General features: G+C 37.1%; 1 protein-coding gene across 2 annotated transcripts; it reads left to right on the top strand.

Annotated features, from left to right (window-relative positions):
* The first annotated feature begins 2,225 nt into the window (after positions 1-2,225).
* On the top strand, positions 2,226-22,891 carry LOC147398251 (acyl-acyl carrier protein thioesterase TE3, chloroplastic-like). 2 transcript variants are annotated; one of them, XM_086447408.1, is made up of 5 exons: positions 2,237-2,700; positions 6,092-6,192; positions 22,232-22,341; positions 22,441-22,536; positions 22,613-22,891. In XM_086447408.1, the coding sequence occupies exons 1-5, from the start codon at positions 2,441-2,443 to the stop codon at positions 22,727-22,729; spliced, it is 684 nt and encodes a 227-aa protein (XP_086303534.1). In that variant the 5' UTR covers positions 2,237-2,440; the 3' UTR covers positions 22,730-22,891. The 2 variants fall into 2 exon arrangements, with proteins under 2 accessions (XP_086303533.1, XP_086303534.1); XM_086447407.1 differs by having other exon boundaries at positions 2,226-2,700; positions 22,232-22,536.
* Positions 22,892-23,299: the final 408 nt, after the last annotated feature.

Here is a 23,299-nt window from a genome sequence, read left to right as displayed (position 1 = left end):
GTTCCCTCTTGCCAAGAAGAGGGAACGAGGGAGAGCATCCCTTCTCGTCCGGAGATCCGAGGCCTCTTGAGAACCACGACCGGGACTGCCTCTGACTCCGACTCAATGGATTATGGGTCAACGGATGAAACCATTGCCTTGGACCCTATGGGTGATGCCCCATGTAATCTATGCGCAGAAAGAGATATGCTCTTGCTTATGGTTATTAGCTCCAAAAGCTCAATCTGATCTACGAGCACCCTCCGGTTACCAATCAATCTCCGTAGGTTACCCCTCTCGTACTCACTCTCAATCTCCTCCCTCTACTAATAGGGACTATTCATAGGCACCTCTGTTCGGTAGGTTTAGATCAAACTTTTTTTAGCAAATTTGGTAGCTACCTATCGACCATTACGAAATCGTTTCAATGGGAGCTTACCAAATCAAAATTTTCTCATGTAATCTTAACACCTCCAATTGCTATTTGTCGCATCTATTTTGTAATGTTTGGCAAGTACCTATTGAATCAGATTTGTAGTGTTCGATAGAAAGTTATGTCTGGTAAAATACTTATCGGATCTTATTAAACAAGTTTTGTTTGAACCTACCAAACAATATCTATCAAAGAATTTATAAGTGTTTTGGTCGACTCCTACTAAAACGGTTTTGTAATGTTCAGTAAATACCTACCGAATTTGCTAAAACAAGTTCAGTTTGAACATACCGAACATAACTTAAAAACAATTGTACGTTCTTTGATTTGAAATCGGCATTTTAAAAGGTTTTAATGGTGTTTTCCCATCTTTTTTAATGATTAAATGCAAAAAAATAAAATAAAAATAAAAATAAAAATAAAGATTTTTGAAAGAAAAAAAATTCTTAAAATCTAATCTCCATTGATTCAACCTTTCACTAACTCAAAATGAGATGAATTTGAAGAAGAAGAATAAGAAGATTGAGGGGGAGAAAGAGAGAGAGATGTAGATGGTGGAGAAGGAGAGAAGGGATAAAGAAAATAGTTTCAATTTTTCGATTGATAGATGGAGAAAGGTAAAATGTAACTTTTTTTAAAAGGAAAATTACTTAAATGACCCTTGCAGAAGGGTTTCTTTCTAAATAGTCCCTAATTTTTGCGTGTTAGCTTGATAGGACATTTAGCAAACATTTGTTTTCTTAATTTAGTAAACTTTTTTCTTTCTTAGTGGTCCCTCGTACTGTCAAGTTCATAATTTTTACTGTTGAACTTGACGCTTTTAGTTTGTATTGAGTTCACATTTTTTACTGTTGAACTCACCACTATTTACTGTCAAGTTCATCACTTTTTATTTATTGTCGAACTTGATGCTTTTTTAATTACTGTCGAGTTCACTATTTAAAAAAAAAAAAAAAAAGTGGTGAATTCGACCTAGTAAAACCCACTCATTTTCAATTTTTCAGTTTTTTCAACTAAAATACATGGAAAGATCGATTAAAAATTTGAGATAATGACTTGTTTAAATGACTTCAACTCAAAAGAACTATTATTGATCAATTTTCATCCAAAAACTAAGAAAAAAAAAGGTGAAAAAATCCTAGCTTATATATATATATATATCTTCAAAATGTTTGAAAAAATCCTTGAAAATAACTTCTCATTATTTATTAAATCCTTTCTAACGGAATGGAATCTTCGAAACTTGATTAAGATATGAAAAATTCAATTTAGGATGAAAATGATGAGTTCGAATGGTTAGGACATTCAATCATGAGCTATGTGAGAAATAAGGTTTAGGCATGATTTTTAAACTCGTCCGAGACCGAGACGTATCGCCCAAGTTAACTCGGTATCAGAGCCCAACGAGACCAACTCACAACGTGTTATGAGACGACCGCGTATCGTGAGATAGCAAGTCGTCTTGAACGATATTTTCGATTATCTCAAGCGATACGAATGAGACAGTGCAATAATGGTTTAACTCACGAGTTAAACGAGACGTATCGGATGAGATTTTGAAAATCTCATCCGAGTTAACCGATACAATTGAGTTAAAGCCTCAACTCCCAATTCTTTCACTCTCAAATCAATTTTTTTTTAATTATATATTTTTTTGAATTCATTTTTTATAGGAATTATTTCTGAATTTTTTAAGAATTTTTTAGATTTTTTAAATGATTAAAAACCATTATTTAGCCGCTAAAGCTAAACAAAAATACATTATTATACAATGCCCAATTAATTCACGAAACTTTCTTGCAACTATAACTCACAGTCGAGGAGAAGAAATTGCAGGCAGGCAGGCAAACAAACAAACAAACAAACAAAGAGCCGTTAAAAAACTTGGTGGATATTCACGCCTATCCACCAAAAATAAAAAATAAAACTCCCCAACCAAAGAAAACCCTAGTAGCAGTAGCAGTAGCAGACAGTAGTTGTCTGTCCCTAACATCTCAATTCCACCCACGTCGAAGAAACTTAACAGAGATGCTACTGCCGTTGGAGGCTCTCGTATCCTTAGGTCACGTGACTTGTTCACTTTCACGAGGTAAGGCGACGTGTCCAAAACCAATTGCAATATTTGTCCCCTTTTCTCGGCCGTCCGCCTTCAAGTTCAACAACAATGGGTATCAGCTTCTCTCGCCACGTGTTCCCTGTAGTCCTCGAGTGAGAGGAAGTAGTAGTAGTAATAATACTAGTGCGCAGGCATTTGATCTTCCAGCAGGAGGACTAGGAGGAGGGAAAGGGTAATTATGCTAATAACTCTTCGTTTTTTATCGTTTTTTTTTTTTTTCTGTATTTGTTATTCTTTGGGTTTAATTCATGGGGGCTTTCGTTACCCATTGCTTCGTTGTGTTGTCGATCAGTTGAAATATTACTATAAATAATTCTAATTACTGTCGATATTACCTGATTCGCTTCCTTGAGAATAAATCAGAAACTTTGTAATTCTGTGATCTGACCTGCAAGATGAAAATAGCTCTTTTAAGGCGTTCAAAGTGCAGGCACGACGCCCCCAGGATACAACTGCTCAATATCAATTAAATTTCTTCTGTCTACTGCACCTTAGATAAGAATCGATCAACCAAACTCACAACCAAATTCTTTGCCCACATTATTTTTATGAAAAATGAAACAGACAAGCAAAAACTTAGAATAAATCTCAGCATATAAGGTATAAAAAGAGGAGAAGATCATTCGTAGAAGAAGACGATACTTTCCCTTATGATCTTGGATCGTATACATAGAAATTAGAAGCTTAAACGGCTAATTCATTTTTAATACCTTAATTAATGTAATGTAAATGACTAGTAAATATATTAGGCCATACAATGACTTGATCAATTTACATACTCTATGTTCTTGACTAGGTGTCTTAAACCCTTCGGGTTGATCCATGCAAATTTCTTCTTCTAAATCTCCATTCAGAAACGTTGTCTTAACATCAATTTGATATATAACTAAATTGTTAATTGCTGCTATTACAATCAAAATTCTAATGGATGTAATCCTAGAGACTGAAGAATAAATATCAAAAGTATTTATATTCTCTCTTTGTCTAAAACCTTTAGCTATTAACTTAGCTTTGTATTTGTCAATTTACCCATCTAGTTTAAGTTTTTTCTGTGAAACCCATTTACACCCTAGAGGCAAATCCACTAATGTCCATGTCTTATATTAGACATTAGAGATTCCATCTCATTAGAGATAGTCTCTTTCTAGAAATCTGCATCTGAAGATAATAAAGCTTCTTCTTCTGAAGAAGGATCTCCTTCTAAAGTGAAGACATGAAAGTCTGACCCAAAATTCTTTGCTATCTATGCCCTTTTACTCTTTTTAGGTTCAAAGTCAGATTCTCTAACATCTTCAACCCTAGGTTATATGATTCTAGATTGTGTGGACTCTTCTATTCTAAGAGGTTGAGATCTCTACTGGCATGGTGTCTCAGTCCGTTATGGCTTGGGATCTTGCCACGTTCTCCATCACCCAAATGACTAGCAATCTGGTCATATTTGAGGTTTGTTGCTGATACAAGTTGTGATAACTCCTTCAAAGCTGCAACTTGCTTGTTTGAGCGAAACTCAGGCGTTTAATTGCCTCATACGTGCACTTAGCTTCTTGTGATCTGGTTTGTTAACAGGCAGGAGCATTGCTCTGATACCAATTAATAAACTAGGCCAAGAAGAAGAGAACAAGATAGTTAAGCAAACTCCCACATCTAGGGGGAAAACTTCTAAAAAACTTTGATTATTCAAATCTGAGATGATGGACTCCTCACCCATGGTGGCCTTTTACAAGGCTTACAAGATCTCTCAACCCTACCAACCCAGATTACAAGATAACTCTTGATCCTAATAGCTCATTGACTAAGCAACAACTTATTATTATTTCCTGAAACAAACACATCTCCTGAAACAAACACATCTCCTAAAACAGAATATGTCCACGTCATAACATACTTTTCATCACAATTGAAGCAAGTCCTTTCTTCCTCCGTTTATTCGTCTCAATCGGTGTGAGTCGCGTTATTGGGGGGCCTTCTTTCAGTGGCGAATAGATGGATGAAAAAGACAGTTTTGAATGGAAGAGGATGATTTGTCCAATGAGCCACAAAAACTCTTTCTTTTTTAATTAATGCAATGGTGAAAGCTTGTTCAATGTCGTCAAGTCGATACATCTGCACTCCAACTCTAGCTTCTTCATTTAGTCCTAAGAAAAAAGTACTTACCAAGTATGACTCTGGCAGTTGACTTGTCCGATTTTATAGTGTCTCAAATTGAGATTGTTATTTACAGATTGATGGTTTTGACAATAGAGCTCCACTTGAATCACCTCAGTCAATAAACCGAACACATAGAACTTGTGTGAGTTGACCCCATCCCCACCAAATAAATAGAAGCAATGGTCAATCATTTGTTCATTGCGTAAGCAGTGGAATTTTTGGCATTGATCGTCGGTGTATATATATATATGCTGCCATATCATTTCCATCAAATCTTGGCAAATCCAATTTTGGTGGTTGTTGTTGATATGTGCACATTTGATGCTTGGCTGTTACTAATTTCCTTATATCTATTAGACTGTGGCATTTCATTTTGGGCTTCTTTATCATGTGATGTATCTTGGTATCTTGATCTCCATGTTTTCCCTTCTGAAGGTCTTACAACATTGCTGCTACACCTAATATTTTTTTTTAGTGACCACCATAGAAGCTTGAGTTTCTTAGATGGAAACTTGTAACTCATCCAGGTTGCATTCTTGCTCACCTTGGACAGTCCCGTGCTCACAGTAGAGCTTGATCAAGCTCTTTACATGTCAGAGCCAACTCACCCGTTGGTTCCTTCAGATTGGCGGCTTTGATACTAAATGTTGGGATTTCGTAGGTATCTCAATGGTTTGGCAACAATAAATCAAATGACCAGATTCAAGATTGGTTCTTCTCCAGTAATTTTTACCATTAAAAAACTCAACCTTTTCAAATACATCCAACTTATTTATACATCTACAACCAACTGCTTCCTATATTTTCTCTTATTTGATTTACCTACTGATGTTCAAAGACTCCTAAAGTCTTTGAGAGTTACAACTTCAAAATAGATTCAAATTTAAAATAATATTCACTATATAATATGTTGGGTTGTAGGATTGGCCTGCCGCTTGTGGAGGACGGTCGGAGTCCCAACAGTCAGTCTGGGGCAAATGTGGTGGATTAGATGGTTTTACTTGTTACCCATTTTGTACTTTAAATGTATATTTGGTCCTTAATTTTCACAGATGAATTAAATACTTCATTATTTATTTTTTTCATTTTTTGTTAAATATTTATTGGATTCCTAATTTTGTTTCCACTAATTTCATTATATAATTAGGAACTTAAGAGTTCAGGTGCCTACTGGATTTGTTTTACAATAAAATTCTTTGGGTCTTATGAAAGAATTTTTAAGAAATATTTATCAGGTTCCGATATAATACCTGATTGATCTGACCCAGATACAATTACTAGTTCAGCCTTGGGTCTCAGTAAATACTTGATCCTGATCCATTGGCACATCTAGCTCACTGAAAAATGAGAATTATATTGTTTATTGAGTTAACTTTGACAATTAAATGTGTGACTCTTCTTTTCTTACATTTCAGAATGGATGATTTTTTTCACGTAGAGCTTAAAGTCCGGGATTATGAACTAGATCAGTATGGTGTTGTAAACAATGCTGTCTATGCAAGTTATTGCCAACATGGTAAGCCTTTACTACTTCACCCGACTTATGGTAGAATTTTCCAGTTTGATATATATACATATATAGTATGTATGTATGTATGTATAAGTGTAAGTGTGTGTGTATGTTTGGATCGACAATCAAATATATTTGTGGCATTATCTTTTCCTTATACCATCTATTTGGATTGACAGCCAAAGGTTTGACTATTTTACACAAGTCAACTGGAAGTATCCTTCCTCCCTCCCGGATTAGGACCATTAATGCAAGCCTAATGCTTGCATAGGGAGAGCTAAAGAGTGAATTATATTGCTTAACTGAATCTCGATTCTACATCACTTACCAAAAAAAAAAAAACTTTATTCTACATTCTACTACTAAATTCTTTAAACAAAGCAAAAGCAAATTGATTTGAGTCCATAAACATACTTCATCAACAGGGAAAACATAGTCCTACCCCTATCGAGAAAACATGATGGAGCGGTCAATTTTACTTTTACTCTAGTTCTTTGTGTAGTAAAGAACTTTTCAAGTGACCAGTCTATTGGAAGCCATTGTGAGAATAACTTGAATGTGGCTTAGCCTTAACTTGGAATAGAGTTATCAAAGTAATCAACCATACAAGTCTTAGTGTAGACTTAACATAATTAGGTTTTTGACTGGATCATCCGACAAAGATTTGAGTTAACTCAGTTGATCTGTTCGATGCCAAAGGTGACAAATCCAGAGATTGGTTCTATTTCTAGCTTTTTCACTAATATATTTCGATCCCTGAACACTTGTTCGACTGGGTGGGGCTTATTGTTCAAGGATTCTAAGAGGCTGATTTGGAGCACTGCATAGTTTCCTATTTGCTGGGGCATTTGGAAGGAGCACAATAGGCGGGTATTTGATGGGGAATGCATGTCAGGGCAGTCCTTGGTGCTGTCGATTCTTAGCAGCTTTTTTTTTTGGTGTAAGATGTTTAAAAAGTTTAGGAGGATTTTCTTTGAAGATTTTCTGATTAAATGGGATTGAGTTTGTCAGATTGTTTTTCTGTAGTTACCTTGTGTTGAAGCTTTTGTGTTTATTGTTTTTTCTTTTTCTTCTAAAATCAGCTGGTCTTCTTGACTGCTTCTTCAATAAAGTACCTTTGCTTATCAAAAATAAAAAAATGCAAGCCACTGTCAATTTACGTTGTGATATTCCACAATGCTGGACAACACACTTGTCGTAAAAGAAAAACAATGCTAAACTTGTATCACAATCAACTTTTCCTTTAAGAATATACACACTAGTGTTAGATTTTGGGAAGATCACTGGTGTGGAATTCTTCCCATTAGAGCTAAAAATAAATTTGTTCTTTTTAACTCAAAGAAAGAGAATCTTGTTGTTCATGCTTCATTCTGGAGATCATATATTTTGGGGCTTTGGTTCTTGGGTTTTAGAAAAGACTTTAACGATGGGTGGTTTCAAGAAGTTTTCAGTTTAATTGATTTTGTTTCTCATATTCAGATTGAGCTTATGGTGGGGACACTAGGGTTTGCATATTAGAAAGGATGGGAAGTTTTCTGTCAAATCCTTTTATAAATCTTTGATCTCAATGTGTTTCAAGCTCCTTTCCAAACAGTCATCTGGAGCCCTAAAGTTCCTTCCAGGATAGCCTTACCTATTTGGTCTGTTGTCTTTTTAAAGTCCTTACAATGACATAATGAAAGGGGTGTCCTGTGGTGAATCAAACGATTATCACGAATCACGAGGAATTACTTCATCTTCTTTGGATTTTATTTTTAATAAATTCTGATTTCAAAAATTGTTTTAGTAAAAATAAATATCGTTATTGATCTCAAAAGCTTTGAAAAACTTAGCTTAAATTATAAGCACACCTAAATCAGTAGTCGGACAAAAAGTCGACGAATGGATCATTAATACAGTTTAGCTGTAGAAATCGGGATTTCTCAGAAAATTGATTTGAGAAATTGAGTCATTCCATTAGATAAAGCTCAAAAAATTATTAAGAATAGACTATTCACACGCTGAAATCATCAATATCAACTTTGATCGGTAGGTCGCAAGTGTTGACCAAGTCAATCAAATTAGCCTAAAGTCAAGTCAAGGAGTAAGTCAATAGTTGGTCACATCATGGGGCTAGTCTTTGGGAAGCCAAGTGGCAACCCATTCTCATGCAACACCATGGTTAGTTAACCATGTTAAACACAACTATGATAACCATTAGTGGTAGCATATCATCTAGAAAGACAAGCCTTAGATGTTGCCAAGTGTCAACTTCCATGTAATATCACCTAAGCCAATCAAGAGTTTGGTGTTGCCAAATGAAGACTCCCATGACATGTACAGGCCCATGACTCACCTATGTTACCATGTGGCAATCTCAACCCTTTGCATAATATGAAACCATAAACCTTAGTTAGTTAACTATGATCTACTTAACCTTAGTTCTTTATGCCATACACCAAAAGTAAATTCTTCATTTCTCTCACATTTCCTCTGGCAAAACTCAATCTCCATTTCCTAAGGAATTTGCCAATATCTAGCCTAGAAATTCATACCATAAGTTAGTCACACCTTTGCATTATTCATCAAAGAGGAAAGTTTGTAGAAGTATTGAGTGAAAGATCAAGGAATCTTGGGGAGCTCTAGGAGTAAGAACACTCAAAAGAAATTTTGGAACCTAAGTAGAAGTTTGGTTTCCAACTTGTAGTTGTAGATATATTTTGTTTAAAATTTTATGAAAGTAATTTCATGTTTAACTAATGTCATGCTCGAAGGATTAAGGTCAATCTTGAAGAGGTGCAACATTACCTCAAATAGATTTAATAATATAATCATCAAACAAAATCCTAATTATATACATGCAGTGGAAACTAGATAGCTAGATCTTCAAAATATTATAGTCCCAAAATTTGGCTACAAGTCTGAGTCTCCATGTCACGCTTCAAAATCCTAACACGCATCCTTATGAAAGTGTTAGAATCTCGAGTTGTGCGATATTTCTCATACAGTTATAAGCGTATATAACTCAACAATTTCAGACAATGATATCAAATATTATAGTGGAAGCATAACTAAATACAGTATTTAAACAAAAACAACAATCCTCTTTCACAACTCCCTTTATTTCTATATAATAGAAAGAAAATATTGGCATTTACTGCCAATAATGTACTAACCTGCTCTCTTAACATAAACCACGTACTCTATCTACTAACGCTCACAACACACAAACCTACTGATCCCGAATTGCAACAATCCTAAAGTTAATCATTGATCACTGAAACTTCTTGAAATTGAGTAGGGTGAGTAATAGGGAAGTTACCTAGTAGGAAAGGTAAATTTCAACATATAGTTAAGGATGCAGGGAAAATAATTAATCCATTGGAATATATGCAATTTCAACATTTAAATCGACAATTAAGCAGATGCTAATTAATTTCAACATAAACAATCTAAGTAAATAGATAACCGCGCATTTAAACTCATTAACATCCAGCTAATAGTGTAACAGTAGGAGTATTAACGAACTTCAAGAGTCATGCGTATGTGAGAACTCATTGATTTCATCTATACTCGCCCCATAGCTCTCTCTTTACAACCAAGTTCTCTATCAAAGATAGTAAAAAACATCTCGAATTTTAGGTGTGATGCTATTCTCCAAGGCATTTCATACTACCAAGGAGTATGGACACCTCAATTGTTATTCAAGACTAGCTTACCACTCTAGATCAACAAACTAATCTTTATAGGCTTTCTCAAACTCTTTGCTGGATCGTATTTACATATAAATAATTGAAAATCTATATTATATTTCTTTTAAGTCACAAAAACCTCCCTTTTTATCCCTGAGACATGAATCCATATTTTTCTTTTTCAAATCGATATGATCCCAGAAATGTGAAATAAACTAAATAAAACATCCATTACCCATTTCCCTTATCAACACGGAGTAAATAAATCCCTTGTGTGAGCACGAGTATAAATAACATCCATCGTGCCAACATGAGTATAAATAACATTCCTCACACCAACACTAGTATAAATAGCATCTCTCACGCCAACACGAGTATATATAGCATCCCTTGCACCAACACGAGTATAAATAACTCATGGTCACTCATGTACTACACATTACATTGGAAAGTCTATCTCCATTTCAATCTCTATTGTGCATCCTCAATGCCCACCTACTAAAAAACCAAATCAAATGATTTCTACAAGTCATTTCGTAATACATTATAGTTACATCTACAATTTAAAACATTTTGAAAGAGAATTTTGAAGTTTTATAGTAAAAAATAAATTTTCAAAAATTGGAGGCATGGGGTGAGGAGCTTCAATGGATTAAATATGAGCATTGAATAGAAACAATGAGGAGGTATGTAGCCTGATTAAGATCGTTCTTCATTGATGTTCTTTCAAAACCCAAGGAATTACACTTTTTTTTAGTCCCCAATTCGATGAGTACGTCGATGAGGGAGAATGATTTGTCGGGTTAGTTTTCAAGGAAGGTTGCGATGGAGCAAGGTAATTTTTTTCTGCTAGGATCGAATCCAAGAGTTATAGTTATAAGAGGGTTTAGGTTAATAATCTAAGATCAGTTCGTATTGAAGAAAAGAATAAGGGGTCTTCGTCGTTGACTTTTACCATCAAAGATGTAGCCTGGTTGAGATTGTTTTTCGTTGATGCTCTGTCAAAACCCAAGGAAAAATCTCTATGGAGTAAGTCCACATCTTTGTTGGGAATGGAGATAGTGGAGAGAGCCTCTAATAGATTCGGAAGGTTTTTGAAAATTATTAAGTTTGATGATGGTAGAGTTCGCCTTCGTTGCAAATTCCTAAATGCAAGAAATTTGAAGGGTGGTTGTTCTTTGCAGAGACCTTGGCGAAGACTGACAATGCTTTTTTAGTGAATCTGAGTTTTAAAGGAGGAGCTCAGGTAGCTCTTGTGCCCTCGGAGAGGGAAAAAATGATTGACTCTTAAGTTCAAGCAGCTACGTCTGTTGCTGAGACCTGGAAGCCTCTAGGATTCGAAGACTCAAAGCCACCTTTAGTTGTTGACGTTAAGGTGTTATCAAGGGCTTCCCCTCCTATGATGACGATTCCTTTTTCCGGGTTTGGCTTTTGGCCAAATGCCTAAGTGTGCGAAGTCTCGTTTGATCTGCTGAATTGGGTGGCTGCTCAAGAAGTGTTCTCCAAGCTTGGCTTTCTCAATGTTGTTCTCTTACCGTTGAGTCCTACACAAATTTTTTTGACCCCCTTGAGAGAAGAGCATAAGCTTTTATTCTCACTTGGATCTGTGCAAGTTGGAGTCCATGTGCTTCGTTTTAGTAGTTGGTTTGCTTGTGTCAATTGTTCATCTCAAGTTCTGCTCAAAGGCCCTACTTGGATTGATCTTTTGGGAATACCTTTGCATCAGTGGACACCTAAAGCTTTTTTCTTGTGCAAGCCTTTGGGAGGCCTGTTCCAGATGACTGAGGATACAAATTTCAGGAAATCCTTTTGTTTGACAAGAATGCAAGTGGGTGCGAGTGAAAAAAACATCCCTTGGGCTATTTTGTGGTAATAACTCCTTAAAGATCCCTGTGAGGATGGTATCCCCGGGGGAGCTTCATCGGAGATGGGAAGTTCTTCGAAAGAAAACGTTTATGAGATGCTTCCCGCAACCGAAATAAATTGGCCTTTAGGCTAGACGGGGTTTGGAGGAGCTTGTCAGAACTTGGTTTGTGTATCTTCACTGAAGAAGATGACTGGTGATTCAGAGTCGATGTTGTTGGATGTTGCCGGTAAAGGAAAAGGAAAAGTTGGTGATCCTTACAGTAACCTGGATTACGGGGTGGCGTCAGAGATAGCCTTTCCTTTCGGGTGAAGGAAGTGATAGAAAAAGGACAAGTCGACTGGAGCTGTTTGGATCTAGAAGAAAGAGTTGGAGTAATTTTGTGTAATGATGCACTGGTAGAGCCTCGGTATTCGTGTGATTTGATCTAAGCTCTTGATGCATCGTCGAATTTCTCAGGATCATTCGTAGTTGATTCGTTGTGTAGTGTTAACTCAGAGGACAAGATTGACTCGCTTTTGGCGTTGGCACATCTCAACTCTCACGGTATAAGTAAGTGCAAACATTACTTTTCCTTGAGGAAACTTTTAACCTTGAGATGTACAAAACACTTTATCGACCTAACGGTGGCTAAAAGGAAAAAGATTGAGCTTCAAAAGACAAAATAAGGTTTTTTCTAAGGGTTTTGTCAGTGAGCTGGAATTGGAAATGTTTCCAAAAATTGGCAGAAGTTTTGATTATGAGGTTGGGCTGAGCTCGTGTAGAAATATGAGCCATGTGGGCCAAGAAGCTCATTGGACCAATGCTGCTTGTTACGATCTTGTTGTAATGGGGCAGAACAGGATAGAGGGATCTATATCGATTTCGGCAGATATCAGCTTTTTAGGTCCAAGGCTTGCTGGTATTACTGTCTTGCTGGGGCCTTCCAGATCTTCTTGGGCCTCTAGGCCCAATAGGTCTTGATCATCCTTTAGTTACTCAGGGTGTTTTGGGCTCCAGTTTCGTTCATCCTATTCACTTTTAGCCAGTAGCAGTTGTTGATAGTGGGAAGGGCAAGTCCTATAAGGGAGTTGTCGTGCAATGCGAAGCTATTAACTTTTTTATTTTGATGCATACCATTAGCTCTCTTTTCCCCTTTGGTTCTCTTTTGATTAGCTTCCTTGGTACTGGAGCTACGGTTGGTGTTAATGTCAAAGATCTTTTGAGGTTCCCTCGGCTTTCTCTCACTTCCCTTTTACTTTCTTCCAATTTCCCTCGAGTTTCTTTATGTTGGTCCTCGATTTCTACTTCTTTGTTTTCAGTTGATCTTGCAGTGTTGTGTTGGCTTTGGTCTCAGTGTTTCTCTCGTTTCGTTTCGTTTCTTCCGCTTGCTTGTGGTCCAATTATTCCCTTTGCAAGATGAGCTGAGGCAATTTAGAAGATGTAAGTAGCTAAAGGGTGGGACTTCTGGTTCTTCTCAGATGCGAAGTTCTTTCTCTATTGTTGATGTAGGACATCTACAATCCTCAGTAGTTTCCTAATTCTATTAGGATTTGTTTCTATTTTCTAGTTCTATTAGGAATTCCATTTTGTAGTAACTTTAGGAGTACCATTCCTTATTAGTTTCTAATTTGTTTTAAATTCATTTTTTATTATATAGGCTATAATTAGAAGTATTTAAAAGTGTCCAATTTGAGTTCTAATAGGTTTAGAAAGTTAGTATTATGTTATAGATAGGTTAGGAATGTTAATTTTTGGTATTTTAGTAGGATTTTAAGTTGTTATGATGAAATTATTTATATAAGGAGTTCCAAATCCGAAAATTAACAAGAAATAATTAATCAATTCAATTATCTTTTTGCTTTTAATTACTTTTTAGTTATATGCTTTATTTTCTTTCAAGGTATTACTTGTTTATCAATTGAATTTATTGATTCACACGCTTCCACTACGTCAAGTGGTATCAGAGCTCTTGCTACGATCCACAAAAAATGGTTGGTGAAGGTGATTTTGTCATAAAATCTTATCTAAAAGCTCAATTGGAAGCCAAATTGGAGAAGTTTGAAGAAAGAATCACCAACAAAATTATGGCTATGTTGGAATCCTGTATTCAAGGCATGGTTCTCAACACCATTGAGAAGGAGAAAGGTAAGAAAACTTTTGGAGATGAAGACCCAAAGGATTCCCACCATCCCTCCCTCAATTCCCCTCATAATTCAGCTCCTAGAAACTCTTCTAGAGAGGCCGAATTCCCTCAAAACTATAACCTTACCCATAATTTTGGTTTTGCCCAAACCACACCACTCCCCACACCTCATACCACCCTCCCTTCACTTTTTAGGCATACCGCATCATTCTTATACCCTCAAAGTCAAATCCTTCACCCTCCAACAACCACATATCAGCGCTCACAACATGTTTACGCAAGGACCATAACAGCCCCGTATATGGATTACATAGATGAATTGGATCCTTATACTATACCTCCCCCCATTAAACATCCCTATCTTGACCATGATAGACTTTCCCCTAATCCTCCCCATACTCACCTACCCCCATATCGTGATCCTAATGCAAGACGAGACCATTATCCCCTATCCACAAATCAGTCTTTCCACGATTTTGAGGAGGCTAAACACATGTTCATGCATAATCCACCCCCACATCCTCACAACACTGGACAACAAGAGAGGCCTTTTGAATATAGGCTTAAGGCGGACATTCCTACTTTCAATGGGCTCTTGCACATTGAAGATTTTCTTGATTTGATCTCCAATGTTGAAAGGTTCTTCGATTACATGGAAATTTCGGAGGACAAAGAGGTCAAACTTGTGGCTTTTAAGCTAATTGGGGCAGCATCATCTTGGTGGGATCATCTCCAACGGGATTGACTACGTCAAGGTTTTAGGCAACTGCAATAATGGCCAGCCATAAAACAATTGCTGAAGCAAAGGTATTTACCCCCAGTTACATCAAAACCCTCTTTATTAACCTACAAAATTGTAGGCAAGGCTCTCAAAGTGTTCAAGAGTATGTAGAAGAATTCTCCCGACTTCTTTCAAGGAATGAGTTGCATGAGAATGAAGACCAAACTATTGGCTGTTTTCTAAATGGACTTAATAGAACTATTCAAAAGAAATTGGCTACTCACCAATATACTTCTCTTTATGCCGCCATCAACAACGCACTGAAGGTAGAGTCTTTCATGACCAAACCCAAGTCCTTTTCTAAGCCTTCCTACAATAATAATCGTCGAACCAATTACCATCAACCTTCCCCTCCCTCTTACGACACTTATCCACCTCGAAATCAGCCCCAACATGAGCCATCTACACACGTCTCCACCTCCCATCCTCTACCTCCTCCTCCTAATCAGCCTAAACCTTCATTCCGACCCCAAATCAACATTAATTCCACCCGATCTTACCCCAATCAAACCGCCCCCTTCTAAAACTAAACCGACCAAACGTTATCCACACTCCAAGCTAAACAAGTGCTTAAAATGTGGCAAACCTGGTCACACTTCTGAGGTGTGCTATAGTTGACAAGCCCTAGTTGCACAGGCCGAATGTGAATATTGGGATGATGTTGATAATGTTGGGGATAACAATGGAATTGAGGTTTATGATGCATATGGATATGATGAAGATGGAGAACATCTTTCTTGCGTAATTTGCAATCTTCTTTCCATCCAACATGTTGATCATTTCACAGGGCATTGTTTGTTCCGCACCACTTGCAAAGTTCAAGATAAGTTGTGCCAGTTGATCATTGATAGTGGGTATAGCGAGAACATTATCTCGTTGCATATGGTAGAAGCTCTCACGATGCCCAAAACTCCACACTCTAAACTTTATTCAATATGTTGGGTTGATGATGAATACTGCAAGCAAGTCACTCAACAATGCAACTTTGCATTCAACATAGGTACCTATACAGATCACATTTTAAGCGACATTGTCCCTATGTGCACTTGCCACATACTTTTAGGCTGTCCTTGGCTCCATGACAAGGATTTTAGATACAGTGGGAAAGCCAACACCCGCGCCTTCATGCACAATAAAGTGAAGGTTGTTTTGCATCCCTCGTACGCCAAAGTGTAGTCCCCACTTGGTGGTTTTACAGGAAACCAAAGTGTAGGTTGTTTCTAATATGTTAGTTTCTGATCTTTGGACTGGCTCCTTTGTTAAGTGGTGCGCCCTCCCAGCGATTGGGGATTCAGGTGTTGAGTATGGTTGATAATCTGGTTGGTGTATTTTCTATCTCGGTCCTGTGCTCTTGCCAGGGGTTTGATATCTTGTGGGCTTTTACTGGTGTATATGGCTCTAACAAAGGGTGGGAGAGGGACCAATTCTGAAGGAGTTGGAAGAGGCTCGCTGGTATTGGGACAAACCTTGGTGTGTTGGAGGGTATTTTAACTCGACTAGGTTCCTGCATGTGAAACTTGGAGGGGTGTAAAGGTTGCAAGTCTTAAGGAGTTTCGACCGTTTTATGTCCAAAAATAAGTTGTTGGACCTTCCTCTTGGGGGCAAAAGCTTCACTTGGTCTAATAACCAATCTCCAACCGATCTTTCGTGTTTGGATAGATTTTTGAATTACTCTAGTTGGGAAGAAATTTTCGGCATTGTTATCTAGACTATTTTGCCTAACCCAGTCACAGGTCATACACCAATTTTTTTGGAGTGGGGGGTTGATTTGAGTAGAAGAACACCTTTTTGCTTCAAGAATATGTGGCTCAAGCATGAAAGTTTCTTTAGCTTGACAGGGGAGTGGTGGAGATACTTCATTGTCTGTGGGAGGCCAGGAGCTCATTTTAGATTGAAGCTTAAAGCCTTAAAAGACAAGTTGAAGAGTTGGAATAAAGAAGTTTTTGGGCGGATCAATTTGAGGAAGCATGGGATCTTGGATAATATTGTTAGGCTGGATAAGAAGGAAGAAAGGGAAGGTTATCTCTCCTTGGAGGAAAAGGTGGAGGGTGAACCTTAGGGACGGATTTCAAAAAGTGGCCTTGTTGGAAGAGATCAATTGGAAACAAAAGGTTAAGGTCAGATGGTTGAAAGAGGGTGATAATAACATAAATTTTTTCCATCAGGTGGCTAACTCGCATCGTAGAGCAAATTTTATTTTCAAAATACAGTCCGATGGGGTGTTGATCGAGGAAGGGGTAGGTATCAAAGAGAAAATAATGGAGTTCTACCAAGGTTTGTATTTGGAAACCAGTGATGATAGACCTTTTTTGGAAGAACTTGAGTTCGGTTCTATTAAGATGAAGTGTTTCAAGTCATTAGGAGCTGATGGGTTCTCTATGGTGTTTTATTAGTTTAGTTGGGATTTTATTAAGGAGGATCTTATGCTTGCTTTCACTGATTTCTTCGAGTGTTCCTTCCTCGTTTTTTCTTCCAATTCCATGTTTCTAACCTTAATCCCTAAGCTAAAAAGGGTGGTCGAACTGAAGGACTTCAGACCCATAAGCTTGGTTAGTTCAGCTTACAGGATTCTTGCAAAGGTCCTAGCCACTAGATTCAAGGTAGTTGTCCCCCAAATTATTTTTCTTGAGCAAGGTGCCTTCATCGAAGGTAGACAAATTTTGGATGAGGTGTTGATTGTGAATGAAAGCATTGACTCTAGACTCAAAGAAGGAAATCCGGGGATTGTTTGTAAGGTGGACATAGAGAATGCTTATGACCAAGTCAATTGGGAATATCTATTGTACTTGTTGGATCGTATGGGTTTTGGGCTTAAATGGATTTCTTGGATTCGTAAGTGTATCTCCTCGACCTCCTTTTCAGTGTTGGTTAATGGCAATGCCACAAAGTTTTTTAGGAGCACTAGGGTCCTTCGGCAAGGTGATCCATTGCCTCCCTTCCTGTTTAATGTGGTAGTGGAAGCTTTAGGAAGAATGTTTACCAGAGCCAAAAACCTGGGACCTTTGAGGGGTTTTGGAGTGGTAGAAAATGAACCGTTTATTACTCATCTCCAATTTGCGGATGACACTTTGGTATCTCTTGATGCTGCAACTGATCAAGTGTGTCTTCTTAGTGGGCTCTTGAGTTGGTTTGAAGTAGCTTCTGGCCTACCAGTCAACTTGGGTAAGAGTAAGTTATTTGGGATAGGCCAGGTGGATGATATTCAGGCTTGGGCGGATTTCCTAAGGTATCAGGTAAGGGTGCTACCTTCTTATCTCATCTTTCTTCTTGGGGCTGCTTATAGATCGATTAGGAATTGGGATCTTGTTCTTGAAAGAATTAGGAAAAGAGTTGGCTTATGGAAAGCAAGGTATCTCTCTAAGGGAGAGAAGCTAGCTCTGATCAAGAGCACTTTGTCCAGTATTCTTATCCATTATTTGTCTTTGTTTAAAACTCCTAGAAATATTGAAGACCAAATTGAAAGAATCCTGAAAGACTTTCTTTGGAATGACAGTAGTGGAAAACGAAAGTTCTATTTGGTCAATGGGAAGTTCGTGTGTCGCCCCAAAAATAATGGGGGTATTAGGATTAGGAGGTTGAAACAAACAAATCAGGCTTTATTGGGTAAGCAGTTATGAAGGTTTGATGTTGAAAAGGAGAGTCTCTAGAGGAAGGTTATCAAGGCAAAATTTTGGAGAAGACCCCAGGAGGTGGTGTAGTATTTCGAATAATCCGTACGGGTGTGGGGTATGGAAAGGCATCCAGAGGTTAGGCCTTCTCTTCCACAAGTTTATCAGATTCAAGGTGGAACCTGGTGACAAAGTTTTTTTTAAGAAGATAGGTGGTGTGGTAATTCCCTTCTCCAAGATAGTTTTCCTATTCCCTTCGCTTTGTTTGTCAAAAAAGAATGCTTGTCTTTGCTTTTATTTTGCATATTGGTCAAGGTGTGTCTTGGGATTTCGGCTTCAGAAGAAATTTTAATGACTGGGAAATTCTTGAGGTCTCATCCCTGCTCTGCTTTTTATCTTCTACTGGCTCGTTTACCCAATTGGAGGATAGTTGGACGTGGGTTGGTACTAGATCGGGTCTTTTTAGCGTGAAATCTTTTTACAACCTTTTTGATACTGTTGAGGAGTCTTCTTTTCTAGTTGCTTTGGTTTGGTCTTCTTCCATATCTTCGAAAGTTGCTTTCTTTTTTTGGGTAGCGGCTTTGAATAGATTCCTCATGATTGATCATCTTAGATTGAGGGTAGTAGTTATTGCAGAATTTTGTTCTCTCTGCAATTCTGATGGTGAGTCGGTCAATCATCTTTTTCTCCATTGTGGGGTAGCCTATCAGGTTTGGTCTTTTTTTCCTTTCTTTGTTCAACCTCCATTGGTGTATTCCTTTTTCGATTCGGTGTTTACTCGATTGTTGGAGGGATCCTAACTTAGTCTCTAAGGAGATGATTCTTTGGAATTTCATTCCCCCGGCCATCTGTTGGGGTTTATGGAAAGAAAGTAATGGTGGATCTTTAGTGGGGGAAGGAGCAGTCAACGCAAGAGATCATCTTTAGCATTGTGGGCTTACTGTTTTATTGGTGTGAGTAGTTTCATCAGTTTAGGGGTTACTGCTTTGAAGATTTATTATTCAGATGGGATCTTGTGACTAGTTTGTGATGTGTTTGTTCTGGGTGGTGGTTGTTGGTACTTTTGTTTGTTTGCTTGGTTTTCTTATGTTTTTTCTTGGTTTGATGTTTCCGGCTTCCCTTGTTTCTTTTGTGAACTTCTTGTCCTCATCTAATAAAATTCTTGGCTATCAACTTTTTTTTTCCCAAAAATGTTGTTTTTCTTCAGTTAGCCAAGGAACAAAATCTCATTTTACTCGTTTTCTGGAAATGAAACCAAAGGGAGCTTCGATTAGCCGAACATGCAGAAAACTCTTTTCCATAACTTGATTTCCACTCCAAAAGCTTCCAAAACTCTTTGACAAATTCATTTAAAACATTTAAAACATCAAAATCCATCTAAAACCCTACACATACATGCATGAGTTGCAAAATAATCATATATGACCATTTCTAAAGGATTTTCTGAAAACACATATTCATATGGAGAAATTAGAAGTTTCCTACCTATTTAAATTCAATTCCTAGCTTCTAAACTCTACGTCCTGAATCTTTAACTAACTAGAGTGCTTTTTATTCGTTCTAACTAGATCAAAACCTAAATCAAATGTCAGTGAACAAACAATTTTTATATTTGTCTTCTCTCAATAGCTTTAACAATAATGAATATGAATTAGCTCTTTATATATATATATATATATAGATATATTTCTAAAATATCTTTTTGAGTCAACTAACTCAGACCATCAAATCAGGTTCACGCAAAATTATGTTTCTCGACAGTGTTAGACCTACTAACAATACCTAATTAACTAAAAAAACACTCATCATAACTTTGATTAATAATCAAGAAATTTCGTAAAATTTATTCCTCGAGATACGAAATGAAATTTTCAAGGCATTACACTCCAAAATAATATTTACAAATATTACTTGTTTAAATTCTCTGTCTACCTAAGAAGATGGTCATAGTAGATCGTATCCTCGGCTACTTATTTATCTCTATAGGCTCCTCAAATGTTTCTTAATTTCCTGCAACTAAAGTATTGCTAAGGAAAGAAGAATAATTGTCAAGGCTCATAATGAGAGTTTGGCAGATATTTATATTAACTAATGAGTGAATGGATATAAAAGTCTTTACATAGAAATAATAGAAAACTAAGAAACTACATTATTTTCAATACTCCCTCAAGCTGGGGCAAATATATCAACTAAGCCCAGCTTGACAATGAGATTTAGTGATAGAAGGACTAATAGACTTCGTAAGCATGTCAGCAAGCTGATCTGAAGAAGATGCAAACACTGTCTGAATGGCACTAGATTGAACTTTCTCCCTGAGAGTGAATATCAACTTCTATATGTTTGATTCTTTCATGAAAAATAGAGTCAGAAGCAAACATGATATTAGATTTGTTGTCACAAAATAATGTGGAGGAACTAGAGATAGGAAATCCCAACTCCGTCAACAAAGATCGAAGCCAAATAAGCTTACATGTGTCAAGGGCTATAGCACAATACTTAACTTAAGCAAAAGAACGGGAAACCACACTCTGTTTCTTACTTTTTCACAATATCAGGTTACCACCATGGAAAGTATAGAAACCAGAGGTTGATGTCCTATCTGTAATCAAACCAGCATAATCAACATCAGTAAAGCAGGACAAATGAAGTTGAACAGTGGACGAGTAGAACAACTCAAGACTAGGACGCTACTTCCAGTAGCGAATCATACGATAAATGACGTCAAGATGAGAAGTGCACGGAGCATGCATGAACTGACTGACCACACTAACCGTAAAAGTCAAATTTGGTTTAGTGTTAATCAGATAAATCAGACGGCCGACAAGTCTCTAATAAAAAGGATAAGATAATAGATCACCAGATTCGACATGAAGGCGATGATTCTGATCCATAGGAGAGGAAACAAGATGACAACCAAGCATATTAGTGTCCTGAAGAAGATCCAATGTGTATTTGCGCTGAGATAGCGAAATACCACGGTGAGAGTGAGCCACTTCTATCTCCAAGAAGTACTTGAAGGGACCCAAGTCCTTAACCTTTTTTGCAAGACAGAGTGAGCCACTTCACAAATTTTCTCTATAAATAGGGAGAGATCTTAAAAAATAGGAATACTTTATGAAGATAATTTATTTGTAGAAAGAATTTAGACACACACACAGAAAGAGAGAGAGAGGAATGGTGAAGAACAAGAGGAGAGTCTCTATTAATAAAGCTCGAATTTGTAAAGTTTTCTTTAATTCTCAATGAAACTCTCAATTTCAATGCAATTATCCTTTAATTTCTTGCATCTCTCTCTCAATTCCTTATTTCTTTTTTTCCATTTCTTTTTCTTGATTTTAATTTATCAAGAACACCGAATCAAATCCAAATTGTGAAATTCGGAGCTGATCAACTTTCGGTATTGCGAGGTTGGATTCCCGATCCTCTTCCTTGTGATGGGGACGAGATTAACCAAGAACTCATCATTGTTCCCTCAATTTATCCTGATCCAGATATGAAATATTGATGAGCTATGAGCGGGGGAAACACCTGGCCATCTCATCAACCTCTTGTTGGTTATTTGTTTAGAGTTTAAACATTATATTGACAAAGTTTGAATATTTTAAAGACGTTAAATGGAAATAGACTGCTCAACATGCCTTCGCAATGAGAATAAATTAATGTCATCATTTTCATCTATCAATAATTCTTCTCTTTAGATGGGACACGCTCTTCTCTATATGAGAGCTTGTGTTTTCTTGTTTGTCTTTGCTTTCCTTTCTCTTGTATCTTCGGCGGGTCATCAAGTCTGTGTTGTATCTTTTCATTAATTAATACATTTTGTTTACTTATAAATAAATAAAAAATCTTCTTTAGAAAAAAAAAAATCATGACCCATCTTCCCTATTGTGATTTAATTTTGTCATCAACTTGGGACTAATACATTGCAAACCTCTCCTTTTGGCTTTCTCTGTTTAAATATCAATAAATGTGGTTGTTCTTTGAGATACTGATCAGGTCGTCACGAACTGTTTGAGTGGATTGGCATCAGTCCAGATGCGGTTGCTCGTACTGGCAATGCATTAGCATTATCAGAGTTATCCCTCAAATTCCTTGCACCTTTAAGAGTATTTCCTCTATACTTCATCTTCTATACTTGCCATTATTCCACAATATTTCTCATCTTTAGTCTTTTACTGTTCTCATTATGTTTCATGCACAGCCAGAGTGGTGACAGGTTTGTCGTGAAGGTTAGGATCTCTGGCTCCTCGGCTGCTCGCTTGTTCTTTGAGCACCTCATCTTCAAGCTACCAAATCAAGAGGTTAGCTTTGAATTACTTGTCTCAATGACTTCTTGTGACACTTGAGAGGCATTCACTATACTTCTGTCTTGTTCAGCCCATTTTGGAGGCCAAGGGTACAGCGGTCTGCCTCGACACAAACTATCGACCTGTTCGTATTCCTCCAGAGATTAGATCAAAGTTGGTTCAATTCATTCGTTCTGAGAAGTCGTGATAGAATAATTCTATTGCCCTGGGTGATGTGATTGGTCTATTAATTTTAGTCAAATCTATACGTGAAGGTGGTTATGGTAAACTTTGACGATGGATGGGTTGAATAAATGAATTTCATTGTGATTTATGCTATACAGACTGATCTAATTTTGACGTTGCTTTATCCTTCTATTCATATTTTTCCTAGATTCTCTACAAGGGTATTATTCATTTCTTTCTTGATCTTATTTTTAAGGGAAATGGATGTGTGAGTTTGCTCTTTTCTTGTTAAACAAAAGCATTTGATGCACTCCTTAAAATACCTTTTATTGAGCCCACTAACCCATGATATTCAAACTCTCTTGTTAAACCTATGAACAAAAGAAAATATCGATACAGGCATTAGATTTGAGTAACAAAAAATGAATAAATCTTCGACTTGTTGCGTAAATTAGTCACGTTTCAACAGGAATAAGTGGTTAGTTTTGAAATCTAAGTCAGGTATATGATGATGTGGTTGTCGAATTGATTTGGGAGGGGATTGACTTGATCTGTTCAAGTCCGATAATGGGCACCAGAGTTGGGATTCGAT

This window comes from Akebia trifoliata, chromosome 7, assembly GCF_017979445.1.
Source record: "Akebia trifoliata isolate Shusen 1 chromosome 7, ASM1797944v1, whole genome shotgun sequence".
NCBI lineage: Eukaryota > Viridiplantae > Streptophyta > Magnoliopsida > Ranunculales > Lardizabalaceae > Akebia > Akebia trifoliata.
This window is presented reverse-complemented; position numbering and strand designations above follow the sequence as displayed.